The sequence below is a fragment of the Amborella trichopoda genome, chromosome 9, assembly GCF_054954075.1.
Source record: "Amborella trichopoda isolate Santa Cruz 75 chromosome 9, AtrichopodaSantaCruz75HAP2 v2.0, whole genome shotgun sequence".
Classification (NCBI taxonomy): domain Eukaryota; kingdom Viridiplantae; phylum Streptophyta; class Magnoliopsida; order Amborellales; family Amborellaceae; genus Amborella; species Amborella trichopoda.
In genome coordinates, this window is record NC_142344.1 from 2596174 (window position 1) to 2613865 (window position 17692).

Below are 17692 nucleotides of genomic sequence, written 5' to 3' on the forward strand. Positions count from 1 at the left end.
AGGCCCCAGATTTTTAGGGCTGGACCACCCCATTGGCATCCCTATTTACAATCAAGTTGGCATATGAGATAGTATAGCTATTGTGACATCATGGATTGTCTTTGTCTATAGATGGAGCTACATTTGTGGTGAATCACATAAATCTCAATATTCCTTTATTTTATTTTTCATTCTGCTTGCTTCGAATGATGAATCTTCATAATTGTTTTTCCTTTCGTTTCATACATCGTCATCGACCCCATCTACAAAGTCAGGGTTTCTCAGAACATCCTCTACCTTATTGTATGAAAACGTATAAAACCTAACAATTACATTTAGTACACAAATGTCGCAAACATCCCACACAGTTAGAATTAAAATCGAACATATTGGGTCTCCATTTTCTTTGCATAAGATCGAATAAATAGTCCCACGGGCTCAAAATGTTATCACACCCCATCAGGGATCCAATTAAACATTTGACAAGTAGGAGTGATTTTAAATTTTCATGACTTGATATAGACTCTAGACGTCGCATTGTAGCACCCACCAACCAGACCACATATGGCTGCATGTGCCTAAGAGTAAATAGCATGTTTTTCCTTCTGTCCCTTATTCCCTCCTTCGTGATTCCGCTTCACTGAGGGTACAACCCTTGAATAATAGTTCAGAATCCATATAGCCAATCCCAAATAATTAAAAAAAAAGAAAAAAACTGTAACGATGATCTCCCTCCCAATCCACTCTCCATCATTTTATTTCCTTATCTCATTATATTCCCTCTATGTCCTCTCTCCATGCTTTTATTTCCTCATCTCAAGGAACCCAATCCTTAAGTAGGGACAACCCAACCGAGAGCCAGGAAGAAAGTAGTCTTGTACCTTGGCATGGGAAACCAGACACAAGTTCCAATAAGTTGAAGTACCAACACAATATTATAGAACGCTTGGATTGACCCATCAAGCCATAAAAATAAGGGAATCTCTCTTTACGATCTTGTACGAATGTTTTTGCTACCACCACAATAAAACAAGGTTTGGAATCTGAAAAGGAAAAGTTTCCCAAGGCTTTTCACCCATGTATTTTGCTCAGATAGGAAAAAAGATGGGGGCTTCAAAGAGTGCCTTGGATTAAACCCAACCCAGAAGTATGTATTATCTAAAATTTTAAGGATGCAACCTCTTGAACTTGCCAACCTCCAAAAAAAATCAAAATATTAACAAGGATGTATCTAACAGAGATTGTACAATTTTTAGATAATTGGATCCAAGTGTTTAAGAACCCAAATTTTATTTTATTTTTAACAAAGTATCTAATAATTCTTAAAAGCAAAAGTTTATATTAGGGTGAGGGCCTAAACAATCAAATTAGGATGCATCTAAAAAATTCATTAAAAAGATTGTTTCAATATTAAAAAACTCTCAATTTCAATCATCTCGACCTCAAGATATATAGGCATGATGAAAAATAGATTTCAAGTCTTCAAAATAGTGCATCTTGCAATACTTTATCTAGACGGCCAATTTTTAAGATTTTAACGTATTTATAGATCTACTCGATCTACATTATTTTTTAACTTTAAATTTTATAATTAGATATAAAAATAAATTTTCAAGCCATCATAAAAAATTATGATACTTAAACAACATATTTCGATACTATTTGAAGATGTGCCCTACTTTGATCGTTGTATGAGGGATGCCTTTCTCTCTCTTTCTAACAATTAACATCTTTCTCTCTCTCTCTCTGTAAAATGCACTCTAATATATGGATTCACAGCCCAAAAGTCAGCAAAAATTGAGGTGCGCAGACTTAGTACGCGAGTGTACGCTTTACTTTCAAGAAAGAAGTTTACGTAACTATAATGTCTATTTGATTTCCAAATATTGTAAGAAACAGTCGTTTTGATGTTGGAAATTCATAAGATAGCCTTAAAATTTATTTATACCTCTAGTCATGAAATTTAGAACTTTAAAAACAATGCAAATGGAACAGATTTATAAACATTCGAACATCTTAAAAATAAATATCTAGATAAGATGTTCGAGATGCACCATTTTTTAGACTTGAATTCAAGGTCAAGATGATCTTGTCCAACATCAAAACAACATTTTCTGATGGATTTTTAAGACACACCTTACTTGCCTTACTTTTAAGGTGTAAGGTTAATACCATATATCACCTTTTGTATTATCTTAAAAAAGTGTTACACAAATAGAAAAATGAGAGAGAAAAACGTAACTCCAGCGCATTTTTAGTTTTGGCAACAAACTCGAGATTCATCTTACTAAATATTTCTATTATTAGTAGCAAAAAGTGTCCACATACGTAGTAAGATTCCCTACATTCCTAAGCTCTTCTCTCTCTATCTCTCTCTCTCTCTAAAAAACGTGTCCAGATACAACTCTTGTATCCCCTACTCAATGTGCCAAGACAAGAGTTGGTTTACCTCTCTCCTTTTTAATGTTAATACCTCTCTCTCTCTCTCTCTCTCTCTCTTATTAGTTCCTTTATATAAAGTGCCTAGAAAGAAGAGACTTCTCTCTGCCCTCTGTCATAGCAGGTCATCTATCTATCTGTACAATGTGCCCAGCATGACAAAATCTCTCTCTCTCTCTCTCTCTTCTATTTTTTAAGATCAGGAACGTGTCTAGGTACACATATTCTGTATATTCATGCAAGATGCCATGATTTTGAGGAGTTTAGTTCAGATCTCTCCCTCACCTTAGCCCGAATGAGGGGAATACTTCAATTGCACAACGCAACATGTATGACAAAGATTGGCATTTTATGAATGACACCAACATTGGCATTTTATGATACGTAGTCATGCACGCATCTACTTTGCAAAAATAATTGCACTAAAAAAAAATAAAATTGCATCACCCAAGGGGACATTAAAATGATAAGTAGGGGGTGTAAACGGCTCGGGTTGACAGCGACCCGACGGATTGAACTGACCAGGGAAGTTGACCTGCCTGATCAAGTCTTCTAACAAACTTATTTCTCCAAAAAACAGTCTTCTAACGAACTTGGAGCAAATGGGTTGAAGTTGAGTCATGAGATTCGTGGATCGGCTCAGGTCAGACTTGCACTAGATAGGGACAGGGATTAAGTTCGGAAAGACTCAACATACACCTGACATGTTTGCATCCCTAATACCATGCCAAGCATAGAAGAATTACCAATTAAGCTCAGACTGAACTTTGTATTTGTGTTGATGGACATCATACATTGGGTACTAGCGCATTCTAGTATAATTTTTACAATTTAGAGAGCCAGCAGCCTTGGTGAGAAAGACCTAAAAATTAGTTAAACTGCATCAGGTAGCACCCCATATTACTGGGATATATATCCGAGTGTCGACATCTGATACTGATACTTGTATAAATGCCAAAAGCACCCACCTTAAAACTTACTTTTCAACTTACTTTTCAGACAAAGACATCTATACGCTAATCAAAAGCGATAGGCTGGCAATCCACCCCACGGATCCTTGTTCTAAAACACCGTAATGAGCTTTGATATCTGGTAATGAAAAATATTATGTTTGTAAACTATCTAAAATACGGAAAACTGTGTTTAGTTGAAATTGAAATTTTATAAAACTGAAGAAATGAAAAATCAACCGATTTTAACCATTCATTATAGTTTTGATTGTTGAGAGGGTGATGTCAAATGAAAGAGATAAAATGCAGAATTGAAAACCAAATAACCCTGCATTGTAGTATCAATTGATGAGAGGTGGACATCTGTTAAAGTGAATGAGATTTCAAAATCATAGGTCACCCACAATAAGCTTAATAAAATGGATGCTATAGATTGCATAATTTAGTTATATAGCTCACAAGTAAAATACTCTCGACCTCAAATGGCTGATCCTAATAAGACAGTTGAAAGCATGTATAAGTATTTCAGTTTTTAGTTTTTTTATATACATTCAATTTGAGTTAAAATTTTGAACATCTGTACTTTTCACCCCTCTTATGCACCAATGAAAAACATTAAAAAATAATTTAAAATTTAAAATAACCATAAATCCCCTAAAGTCTATTTTCATATTCTAGTCTTTTTTCCGAATTATTTTCTTATATTTTCGACATGTGCCCCAGTGAGGCACACATTAACAGGATAAGAGGATTCCGCATTAAACTGATTTTTAAAAAATAAATAAAATCAGTTGAGTGATTCAAGTGAATTTGGTCACCATTCAAATAAGAAGAGTGCATGTCTCAAAAAGTGAGAAGTTGTATTATTTTTTATGGATATAGTTTTTTTCATTTTTCAAAAAAAAGGAGAAGTTTGCACTTACCCTAATGTCTATCGGGAAACACCCCCCAGAAGATGGGAATATGGGTGTAATCAAACATGGGTGTGGTTTGTATGAGGCTAAGGCCTGAACAACCAAATTAAGGCGCACCTTCAAATAGTGTCGAAGATGTTTTAATACTAGAAATCTTTGTGATAAATTCATTTTTCATCTCTAATCATAACATTTAAAGCTTAAAAAATAATATAGATCGAGCCAAATTATGAATTCTTGAAAATTAATAGTCTGAAAAATACATTACAAGACGCACTTTTTCTTTTACTTAACATCCAGCTTTTCTCATGTCCATACATCTTAGGATGATCAATTTGACAATTTTTAGGCATCTAAACCACTTCTTCTAGTGAATTTTTTATTGGCGTCTTCATTTGATTATTTAGGGTCACACCCTCATATAAACTTTTTCCATCAAAGATTTCACCTTTAAAAAATAGCCAATATACGAGAGCTTTGATTACCGCTATTGTGCATTCTTTTACTCCTAAAAAAGAAATATGGATATCAAATAGCCCATATTTTGGATGCCCATATTTCACTACTTTCACCTGTTTTTATGGCCCTTATTTTATTTCAATGACTTCGTCTTTTTCCGTTTTACAAGAGATGATATTATTAAATTCTTCTTTCGGAAAGCTTAAAGTTATCTATTGCTCAAGAAGTCAACTCACATGGCTTCTCTTTAAAAAAAACCCTGGAGTTTTCATCAAATTTAGGTCAAACATCACAATAGAACTATTTCAGGTCACGCAAGAGTACGGTTATCTATTAATCTATTAAAGAGGATGCCACAGGTATGACCAAGAACGATCATCAAGAGAGGACAAAGTCGGATGTCGCAGCCCATAAAACTGTAAGAGAAGATTAGAATGGTCTTTGCATAAGGCGGGAAATTGTTCAAATTGAGCTTAGGGAAAACAAATCGACACAAGAGTGATTGTTCTTATAGATGGCACGAAAGGAACAGTTGAATAAGCAATGGTGATTGTTTTGCAGTTCACTTATTAAACCAATGGTTTAAATAACGGATCGATGACTCGGATCGGGCTTCCAAAAAACCGATCCGGATCGAGAATCGGGTGAATTGGTCAGAATAAAGCTTAAAAAAAATTCGAAAAAATTATTAAAATTCATTATAAATATTGTTTTTTAGAAATTCAATAAAAAATGAGGGTACTCCATTAAGAATTTTCATGTTCTTGAATGAATATGCGAATATTGATATGTTCTTTCCCTGCATGAACCGCCATTCAGCATTCAATTTACAGTATTTCGTGCTCATTGTTGCTGTTGGGACTCGATATGTGAATAATATGGCTGGGATAGGGTGGCCTCAGAATCATCATCTCTCTCATTTTCTCTTTGAATAATATGGATTAAAAAAAAAAAAAACAAATTTTCAAAAAAATCGATCATGGATAACAAAAAAAAAACAAATTTTCAAAAAATTCTATCATGGATTACAAAAAAAAATTCGATCATGGATTAAAAAAAAAAAATCACAAATTTTCAAAAAATTCGATCATGGATTACATAAAATTCGATCATGGATTACAAAAAAAAACAAACAAAAAAAAACAAAAAATTCAATCGTGGATTAGAAAAAAAGAAAAAAACAGTTCGATCATGGATTACAAAAAATTCAATCATGGATTACAAAAAACTCTACCATGGGTTACGAAAAAAGCAAAAAACAAAAAATTCAATCATGGATTACAAAAAAAAAAACAAACATTTCGATCATGGATTACAAAAAAAAAACAAACATTTCGATCATGTATTAAAAAACATTCGATCATGGATTACAAAAAATTCTATCATGGGTTACAAAAAAAAAAAAAAAAACAAAAAAATCGATTATGGATTACAAGAAAAGAAAACAAACATTTCGATCATGGATTACAAAAAATTCTATTATAGGTTACAAAAAACCAAAAAATTCGATCATGGATTACAAAAAAACAAAAACAATTCGATCATGGATTACAAAAAAATCGATCAAGTATTACAAAAAATCTATCATGGATTACAAAAAAAAAAAAAAAACCGTACGGACTCGCCGATTTCAATATTCGGACTCGCCGATCCGTACAGTGAATCGCGCGATTCACTGTACAGAATCGCCCGGTTCTCTCTAGAACCGGACGATTTCCGATTTTTTAGGCGATCCGGTCCTTTTTTACGATTTCCGAGTCGAACCGGGCGAGTCCGGTTTGACTCGGCGTTTTTTAAAACGCTGTATTAAACATTTGGTGTCCTACTCTTCAATAACTTCTAATATGGTTACACAATTTTCATGCTCCTAAAGAGAACTTCCCTTGCCTCAGCCAACATATGGACACAATAAGGCATCACAGGACTTCAAATAGAATACTCAATCTCGGTAGAGAAATTTATGGAGAAGTCATATGGAGATTCTAGGTAGGCTTTAAAGACCTGCCAATGTTCTGCAAATATATATTTTCAAAGCTATTGAAGTTGTTGAGTCAGCTAGTCATGAGTCAGCCTTAGTTTTCAGCGGAATTGGGACCCAAAACACACCCCAAATCAGTGTAAATCCATTCCAGGCCAAAAACAATGTAGATCTCATAATCATTAAAACCTTAAAATGAATGGTCCAAAACACATGTACAAAATAGGCCATTTCTAAAAGCTCAATAATCTTTTTTCTCTTTGTTCCCCATTGATGATTATAGTGATCTAGATGATAGACCTACAAGGTACATCCCTAGATACTCCAAAAACCTACCCATTTACTACTACACTACATTGGTTTTGTTGCTCATTGTATAGCTGGAATGGCCAAGCAAAGAGGGTAAAGCATGTGCTCATCTTGTATACGCATATGTCAAACGCTATGCTAAATGTAGGACAAACCACCGTGTAAGTCCAGATTAAAACTCACGTCCGTCACCAGCGTTTCTTGGTAGAAAACCAAATTAAACTTACACTCAAATGGGTCAAGAGCACCAGGAACACCACACAGTAAGGCAACCCACGACAAAAGCTACGTGCAAAAAATAGTCAATAATGCAATTAAGGCCATCAACTGCAGATATCTATTTACAATCTAGACAATCATCGCTCTTGTGCTATGGCCATTCTAATCTTCTTTGCAAATGGCCATTCTAAACTCGAAAGCCATGTCTCTGAAAGGGTCATAAGATACTTTTCTCCGAAGTCGAAATTAATAAAAACAATCTTCATTCATATATTCTATATCAAAAGATTTTCTTTAAGGGACTCACCACTCGCTTGAAGTGTATGCCTCAAGGAAATGCATAACAGTTATATCCTTTGAGCTTCATTGAAATCTATTTTATCATGAAAGCCTATGCATAAAGGGTCCAGAGCATGACAGCATAAAACTTGGGCTTCAAGCAACCTTCACATTAAAGGAATACCCACAGCACGCTAGGTCACCTAACAAAACTTTCGAGAATAATTTTTATTACATTTTTGCACCTTCCAACTCAAATATATGAACACAGGAGAGAGGCAAAGTAGGTTACCTTGCTTCAAGTATCCAAGCAGTACCCCCATGTCCACTCTTTTAGATGCCCTGCAATCCTAGAAATAATACTCAATAGAGATCACCTCCAATGACACGAATACAAGACCAAAATTGTCATCTCCTGTGTAAGGACTTTCATAAGCATTAGCACGTTTCCTCTTTAGTCATTCTAATATCTGCAGTATTTGGGATCTCTTCTATTAACTTGATTGAGGTTTCTTTCTTTTGTTTCCAAGGGTCATATTTGAACCAGTCCAGGAGTTACTGACTTCATGGGTCTTGTATGAAGTTGCTCAAAAGAGTTGGTCACCCTAGAAGTTGTTCTTCCTAGTTATATTCTGAGGTATATGGGGTCAATGAAACAACAAGATAACAAGACCAAAATTATTTTCTGGAGAAAAAAATGACCTAAATTACTTTGCTTCAGACCACAGGAAAATCTCAGGAATTACCTAAGACTTTCTGGGCACTGAATCCTCAAGGAGCATTTCAACTACAAAGAAGGGGCCAGTCTACAAATGGAAGACAGTAGAAAATTCAAAGCCCTTAAGATCAAAACCAGAGCCTTTGGAGCAAAGCCACCTGTAAGGTGTCTAAAAGCACAAAGGTGACTTAAGGAACAGGGTAGGGAGCAATCTCAAGACCTTTGGACGTCATGCAGGAATTTATGACTCCATCAATGCAGTAGCTCTTTTCACATGTCCATCCAGTTTGTTTAGAGGACCCAAGCCAAAGAAAGCCATTCACTCATCATTTCATGAGCCAGAAGAGAGAGAGTCTATATGGATCAGCCGATAACCCTCAAATGTTCAGCTCAACACTCAAATATGCCAATTGCAACACAGAATTCCTTGCTCGGAAGCAAGGTCCAAAAACCAGGATATTACTTTTGTAATCAAAGCCATGGTAAACATTTTTCTTCTTGATCAGTCACAGGGTTCGCACTAGCTCAAGCACCTAAAAGAAAAGGGAAACAGAGAAAGCTAATGTTTGATTTTAAGACCTAAGATCCCCCACTTAATGACCAAATTATGTTTTACTTGTGTTTAAAACATGCACATTAATCTAGGGTTTATCCACAAGTAGGGAAGCTTCCATTCCATATTCAAATATCTTTATAATAACTTTTAGTTCCCTTAAATCCCAAAAGACAATGAAGTACTAGAAGGGTATTTAACAGTTGGCAAAAACTCATACTGAGTGGGAAAAATTCGCTGCATCAGTTTGACTCATCCAGTGGTTTGAGTTTTATGAATACATATATACACACACACACACACACACATGTACACACATATAATTTACTAACAAATGGTCTCTTAGAGGTTGGTAGCATATTTGATGATCTCGGTTCAATCCATAAAGTACACACACGTACACATGTAGACCTCCATGTTTCTATACAAACCCTTCCCCTATTTTATTTTTCAGATGATGATTCTCCTGAAGTTTCAAAAATGTCATTTAAAGTAAGAGTACACCTTGAATCAGATTACTAACTACAGTCTCGCTTACTCTGGTATCCATTGGCAAAACCCAGATAGAAGGCCATCTATCTCAGCTCTTTGGCATATGGACCCCGGGCCAAAGTGAGATAAATAGGCCAAGTTTAGACTATTGCTTGGGGGAGACTGTTATATTAAACTCCAATTGTTGCTTCCATTTTCCCTTGGAATCAATTAAGCATAAAATCATACCTTAACCAACGTCATAAATTAAAATTAAGACTTTGATTATCAAATCTACCCATCAATCCAATTTGAAGAGAATCTGAGGTCTAGCTCTTGGAAAGATAAAAGTCTACATGTCAATCTATTTCGAACAGAATTCAAGATCTAGGTAACCGAGAGATAAGAGGGAGAGACACTTCAATAAAATATTGACTGGCAATCCACCCAAAACTAAAAGGATCCGCAAACTTCAAGGAACTTGGAGACATGAGATAGTCTCACATTCTGCGAATTGCTGAATACCCCAGAATTGATAAAAATACCAAAGTCGGGTTCCAACAAGAAAACTCCTAGGATACAACCAGCCCAATGAATCACCATCAGGTCTCCAAGTTGCACTCTCTAGAGACCTTTGAAAAAACAGCTATGTGTATTGCCTTCTAGTCAATTTAAATGCCAATAAAAAGTGATTGAGCTTCGACATGGGATATATCTCACTTCTTCATTATGTACATTGAATTTGAACATGCCTTTGGAGGACACCCAAGCCAGCATAAACACCAGTCTTTGACAAGCTGAACTCGTAAGACTCAAAGAAAAACTTGAAACCCGCGTATTTAACAGATATTCAAATAAAAGACTTCTCCAGACAATGACCGAAATTCAAAAAGGTGTACACTTTTCCAGAAGTGAATTTTAGTTCACTGTCTCTTTACCAGCTACTTCAATAGAAGAATGGCTCATGTAAAGGATACCATCGCCTCCCACCATTTCATAAATCCTCAATATGCTCTTGTTGCTGGAGACATGTCCAGTAGCTCTAGATTGAACATGCAAATTTTGATCTTTCATGTCTCGGAGTCTAGTCTCTTCTTCAATTCACAGATGACTCCTAAACTGCTCTAAACTCATTTCCTCTAATGTATCAGTATTCCTGTAATATTTCCATGAGGGAGGTAGTATGCATATTATAGCAGCTACATAGAAAGGCTCGTCCCTTTCAATGCCATTGAAGAGTACTTCATTGGCTACAATCTTAAATACATGGACTTGAGTAAACAATTGGTCAATTTTTTATACTCTTGACGTCCAAAACAGTGATTAACCAAATACTTCTTCCTCCCAGCATACTCAGCTGTATATTTTGTTTTGGAGCATATTAGAGTGAACATCAAAGAATGGGCCGCTAAGGGCATCGAACGCATGACATTTCCATATATAATCATCGTCTTCCCATTGTTGTGCTTTAGTGGTTGTTCAATTGTCTGGTCACGTCCAGTTTGTGTTGTAGAGCCCCGGGGGTAGTAAAACCAAAGGTGGCCATTTCTATAATGGCAATGGGAAAGTGTTTCTAAATACGTGAGCAACCCTAAGAGTCCTCAGCAAGAACCTTCTACACTTCATATCATCAAAACGTTCCAGTCTTACAAAATCTTGACTTAGTTTTCAGCAGCTTACTAGTTGTCATCTTGTAATAACTACTCAACAATTCAAATTTGCTGGAATTTAAGTAAACCATCATCTAAAAAACTAAAAAGGAAAGGAATTTATATAAAAACATGGAAGCCCACACATGTCACCTCCACAGTGACATGAGTCCCAACATGCATCATGGATGTCGCTACACAACCATAGGATTGTCCATGAGAATAGTGACACTTGTGAAATCCCTATAATCCATATTTCAATAGTATGATCCATGTGGTCTATATTTCAATAGTGTAGTATATGTTCTCCACGTTTCAACAGTAAATCCACATTAAATAAAATGAGTTGTTAATCACGGTCCCTAGAAAGTATAAAGATCCAAACTATAAAAATTGTCCAAAACAATCTCTTAAAAGGGTAAGCTGTTATGGAACACCATTATACAAATTAACAAACCTCACCTATTTCAAAACAACTTGATCCAAAATACTCTATTCAACTTGCAAATCATGAGAGACAATCCTCAAGTGAAGGTGAGGGTGTCTTATAGACTTGAACACCCATGCAATGAGTAGACGAACCTTGAACTATTTCAATAATTGGTAAGCCTCCCACATAGCAAGCATTCTTTTTCAAAAAATTGTGATTACCTACGACTTGTGCATTAAAGGCCCTACACTCACTCCAAATTTTCATGAGCACCCTAGAGAGGTGTGAATTCTCATGGAAAGCATCTTCTACTTCCACATTCATATAGAAAAATATATGGAAGATGCCCTCCAACACAACACCCCAACCTAGGTTTTACATCATCTAGGCAAAAGGAGTCATTAATAGCATAGCTCAATCTCTCCATTCATTGAAGTTCAAAGTATTGGGGAGCCAGGAATAGGGAAAAATATATCAATTTTTCGTTATATAAATATTGTGATAGAAAGCACACTAGATATCATACAAGTGTCTTGTTTTCCCCTTGAACAGTTGACCTACAACTTGGGATCTCCTTGGCTACTAGGTGGGGTTCCCAAACACTTAGTGGCCTATCATTGTAGGATCTCCTATGTTTAATGGATCCGCTATTTCCAATTAGATATGATATGGAGCACTATGATTACTCACCTTCAGGAAATAGTCTCGGACTCTCAATTGATTGTGCCTCGAGCGAATGTTTCTTGACTTTCGACAATAAAATGTGCTCTTTGCAAGGTGTGCCGTGGATTTATAATCCCAGTGTACTTAGCCTGCAGGTATAGGCCCTCGAAAATGTGGCACATCTATCAAAAAGTTCTTTAGCCATTTTGAATATGAAATTTGTTCATAATATAGCATGTGGACAACAATGGTTCTCCCCACAAATTATTGAGTAGGTTAGAACAGATGGATACGGCATTCACCATATCCATAAGTGTGCGATTTTCCGATCGACATCCTAAGCAATATATTTCACTTCCAAAGGCTCCTATTGGTCTTTGGTTGTGAGCAACTGATAGTAAATACAGATGAAACGATGGGAAATTAAGGGTATTTAATATGTGACCTTCACATATAAAATCATGCTCATCCATTTGTCATGCTTTAGTAGGCTAGATTTGACTAAAAGGTTGATCAGAAGTCTAGTCACCTCTAGTTTGAGTTGGTATAGGGCCCAAGGGCGTAGTAGGACCTGAGGTGGCGGCTATTGTATTGACAGTGGAATAAGTCTTCTTCAGTACCAAATCAATCCTCAAGGTCAAGAAGTAGACCTTGGACTGCCCTATCCCTGGTTGTGTGGTACTTTGAATTGTAATGAATGGAGAGGTGGCGCAATGGATCTATTTGCCTAGATGAGGTAAAGCCTATGCTAGGGTATTTGGCTGTAAGGCATCCTCAATGGATTCACTCATTCACCTATTTCAGTGTAGAAGTGGAGGCAATTTCTGATAAGACTTGGACAATTTTTGTAATATGGATCTTTCTAAGCTCTATAGACCATGATTCAAATCCCATTTTATTTATGGCAAACTTAGTATACATCCCCTTACTTATATAATATATGTCCCAACTCTCTCAGTCATCCATCTAAAGGAACACGAAGATAGCTTTAGTCATAATGTCACAAGTCACAAGTCACAACTGAGCCTTTGACCATCTAATTATGATTGGACAGCTCAAAGTACTTTATTTTTATTTTTATTTTTCTACAAATCATCTTGACATGAAATTTGTCCTCTCATAGGGGTGCACCTAAAATGAAAAAAATATTTCTCACAAAATAAATGACCAAAATACCCTTGAAAGTTGCAAGGTATTTTATCTTTTTATTTTAATAGAAATATTTTTTATTTTTTAAGTGCACCTTATGAGAGGAAAGCACGCCCAGAATTTCATGTTTACATGACTCATAGAATAAAAATAAAAATAAAATATTGTTAAGGGGTAAAATTGCGATTAAAGTCATCCCATCCGTCCATTCAGATCTAATGATTGGAAGATGGGAGCAATATATAATTTATATCAGGGAAGGAACACAACAAAATTTTCCATTTATTTAATGTGGACCATTCTATTGAAATATGAACTACACGGACCACACTACAGAAATGTGGACCACATGAACCACACTATTGAAATATGAATGACAAGAATTACAAGTGTCACTTCTTCTCATTGACCAGTGTGTGACCATGTGACAACATGCACGATGCACGTTTACCACATCACTATAGAGGTGACAGGTACACGTCTATGTTTCTATATAAAACCCCTTCCCTTTTCATTTTTAGGATAATGATTTGCTTAAAATTCCAACAATTTCAAAATGAGATTACATCCTGAGCTAGATTAATGACTATAATCTTTATTACTCGGTTATTTGAACCTCGACCTTTTGGTAGAACCAAATCGAAGGGGATTAATCTTAGTATTTAGGTATATGGACCTTAGCCTATTGGCAGAACAAGAAAGCCATATTATCAAACCAAGTTTAGACTTCGGGCTAAGGGAAACTCTGTCATAATGAAGAGATCAACATTTTCACTCCCCTAGATTCTACATCTTGATCGACGAAAAGCACTTTTTTTTTTTACAATATCGACTAAAAACACTTTGAAAATTGACTTTTGTTTGATTGACTTCAGCAAGACTTGTACCAAAATGAAGTCCGATCACTTTTTATCGATTTGAAGGCAAATCAATACACATAGTTGTGATTCCGATGGTCTGCTAAGAGTGGACTTGGAGACTTGTCATCGCGTTGGTTGTATCCAAGGAGTCATGTTGTGGCACAAGCCTTCCAGTAGAATGTCATGCTATGGCATAAGCCAAAAAAGTGTCACCCACATTAAAGCCCATAGGAATTATACAATAAGACCTATGGGCTAGTACTAAAAAAGAAACAACTTGCTCCCATTCGCCATAACAAGAAATTGAACAATGAGGCACCGAAACAAGCACAAGAATTGCAAACATTATCATGAAAAACCGATGAATAAATTCTTTCAACATGAATGGCTTAAACTTTCAACAAATCCTCAAATAACCGAAGTGAACTAGGTGATAAACCTAACTCCTCTTTCACCACTAACACAATAGAATAACATAATAATGATGTGATAGACAAAATATCAACTCTTTTTTTTAATAGAACTAGAATTTACACATTGTAAAACAAAGCATCTAGAATTATTCTTTTTTTTGTCAGTATAACACAATACATCTAGGAATCGCGCTTGGGCTTGAGTGGTTAGTTGTTCACAAACGAAACACTACATCCTAAGTTTGATTCCTACCACTGAACTACCCAAAGTACATAACTAAATACGACCATTGGAGTCAAGTTTAATTGGTTATGATCTCAATGATTGAAACATTCCATCCAAGACTCGAATTACACGCTGGCAATGCAAAATATAAAATAAATATAATATCAACACTTTTTTTCTTTTTTCTTTCTTGGTTGGTTATCTACTATGAAAACTTTAAAAGTTCATATTAAATAAGCAAATGGTCTTAAAAAGGAATGATAACCAAAACCTCTCTAACCAGATGCCTTGCCTTTGGAAAGGTGAGAGACCATTGTTTCATTTTATAGTTCAAGGAAATTTCCAAATCGAATCTTAAGTAATAGGAATAAGCATTGTCTCATACCAAATAGCTGCTATTCACAATTATGTCATCTCCAAACACCACAATAGCTTTGATCCATGGTATAAACGTATAGTAAGTCCAAGGAACACATCAACAGTGGCACCATATATACCCTTAATCGTAGGAACCCACAAGCTTTAAAATCCAAATTATAAGAAACAACTTTATGAAACAAATTGGTACTTGAAGCTCACATAAATTTGTCCGTTATTGAGAATTTATTAAGGCTCCTTGATTCTTCTTTAACAAAGCCATTTGCAGGATGGAAACCTCCCATATCCACCTATCTCCATGAGAAGAATGATTCCGATATCTCTTGTAGTATAACCAAATTCCATATTACTCCTCAGTGGCATTATAATGCATCAGTTCCTCAGTGGCATTATAATGGATCAGAAAACTGATGGCTTTAATTGTCTCCCAGCTTTTCTTTATTAGTAAGAGTTAGTCCCCTCACAAATTGAAAAAGTATTTCAGCTATTCAGAAATACAGAGTGTAAGACTAGTTCAGATGGACCACTTATTAACAAATAAGTCTGTTTACTCCCCAAGCCATTTAGGAGTGCAGACAAAAACAGTTTTATTGGATCGACTACTAAAGGAGTGAGCCCTTTTTGCTCCACTCACTAAGAAATGGCACAAAACCCACACCGTTGTAACCAACTTCTCAAGGAATTCCAGAGAACAGTTTTCCTTTTTTTTGAAATTGAATTCCAAAGAACAATTTTCAGAATCAAACAGTAAAAGATAGCAATCAAAACCAAGTTGTAACCAAATTATCAAGACGATGGTGGTGATTATTATTTATAAATTACAACATTCATACATACATACATAGAAATGGTGGAGGTGCATTACGGAGCCAGAAACTTGATACGTTCAAGTGAGCATCTTATTTCAATGTAGACAACAAGTATATCACACGAATGCTGAGGAAGGATCTTAATTACAAATATATGAATGCATATTACCAGAATTTATCATGAAGCGTAAGACAATGTGACAAAAGGAACAAGTAACATATACAGGCACATTCCCATCAGGAAAAAACAAAAAAGAACAAAATTTCAAGAATTCACCGCTCCTCATAATAAATACAAAAAAAAAAAATTTAATGGAAAGCAAATATCAATAAAAATTATCAAACTCCAAATAACACATAATAATCAATGGATAAAAGAATAATAAAGAAAAGAACCAAACAAAAATCACAACTCCACCATCATGACCGGATGTAATAACAAGTTCTATATAAGTATCAGAGAAATCATCTTTAGATATCAACATATAACAGAATGCAACACGAATGTCCAGTCATCTAAGTCTCAACTCCCATAATACCAGGATATAAAAAACATCCCTTAAACAGAGATAACATATATGTATCTACACAAGTCACAGACATTTTGCATAAATATCTAGAAATCAGAAAACATAACCCTACTTCCCCTCGTAACCCTCTTTCTTCACAGTGTCAGTGGACGGAGTATCAGGAATCTTAACATAACCTGCATCATCGGCGCCTTCATATTCCTCGGAAGCCGAACCCTCATACCTGTTTGTGATCAAAGACCAGGCCAGATACATAGTTGCAGAGGTCAAAGCACCACAACCCAAGCCAAAGAGCAAAGCTATGATAACGCTCAGTATATCCTTGGTCCTCTCTCTGAGTGAATTCGTGAACCTGAATTCCCTTTCATAGGGTTTGATCCCGCGGAAAGCAGATGGGTCCCTTCTGGAGACCAAGTAAAGGTCATTGTGGGCCATGAATTCCACTGGTTTAGGATAAATTCCATTGATTTCCCTATAGATAAAGAAACTGAAAGGCAATTTATGGTTTGACGCAAAACCAGGACGAAGATTAGGTCGAGGATTTGGCTCCAAAGGGATTTGATCTAGGGTTTTGGGGCTCGACAGAGTGTAGGAGAATGAAACGTAGTAAGACTTGCAGGGGTGGAAATGGAGGCCTGGCCTGGCTAGGGCTCCAACGGATAAGAAACTCAGAAGAGAGAGAACGAGGACGGTCGACAGGGAAGAAGGCGCCATTAAAGCCAGATCGCGAACTCTTGTAAATGGAGCAAATAGGAGAAGCAAAGATTCTTTAGGGCATTATATAGGAAGGAAAAGTCTAGCGGCGGGCGCGGCAAACGTCCATCCTAAAGATGGACGTTGTGCAGCACAAGTAATGCATAGACGGTGTAAAAATAAAAGCCAAAAAAACATATATATTTTATTTTTAAATATTTAATTTTCTTTTCATATTCATGATCACCTTGGCTAGTTGATAAATCTATAATAAAATCAGTTACAAATCTATCATTATAATGGATTTTAGAAGAGGCCGCATAGGTACATATGAGTTGGCTGGCTCATAGAAGAGGGTCACATATGTACAAAATCTATCATTACAATGGATTTGTGGCTATGGCTTCCCTTGTTTTATTTGAGAAGGCGGTCAAATTTATGGCAAAAAATTTCAAAGAAAGATGGTTTGATAGGGCTATCAAAATAAATACGGGCATGGTTTGCCAAACTTTAAAATATCAAATTAGGGCGTACCTCTAAATTTTATGATAAGATGTACCTTGGTGAAAAAACATTTGTGACGGTGATTTGAGAATATATTTTTATTTGTATTTTATAACGTTT

The 17692-nt window shown here is 35.7% G+C and overlaps 1 protein-coding gene across 1 annotated transcript; it reads right to left on the reverse strand.

Moving 5' to 3' along the window:
* Nucleotides 1-16483: 16483 nt before the first annotated feature.
* LOC18437667 (uncharacterized) lies at nucleotides 16484-17089 on the reverse strand. The gene has a single exon (XM_006847870.4). The coding sequence runs from the start codon at nucleotides 17087-17089 to the stop codon at nucleotides 16484-16486; it is 606 nt and encodes a 201-aa protein (XP_006847933.1).
* Between the last annotated feature and the right edge of the window lie 603 nt (nucleotides 17090-17692).

What these genes read in the sequence shown, in the direction of transcription:
- LOC18437667 (XM_006847870.4), bottom strand. Translation starts at nt 17,089, where the DNA reads ATGGCGCCTTCTTCCCTGTCGACCGTCCTCGTTCTCTCTCTTCTGAGT.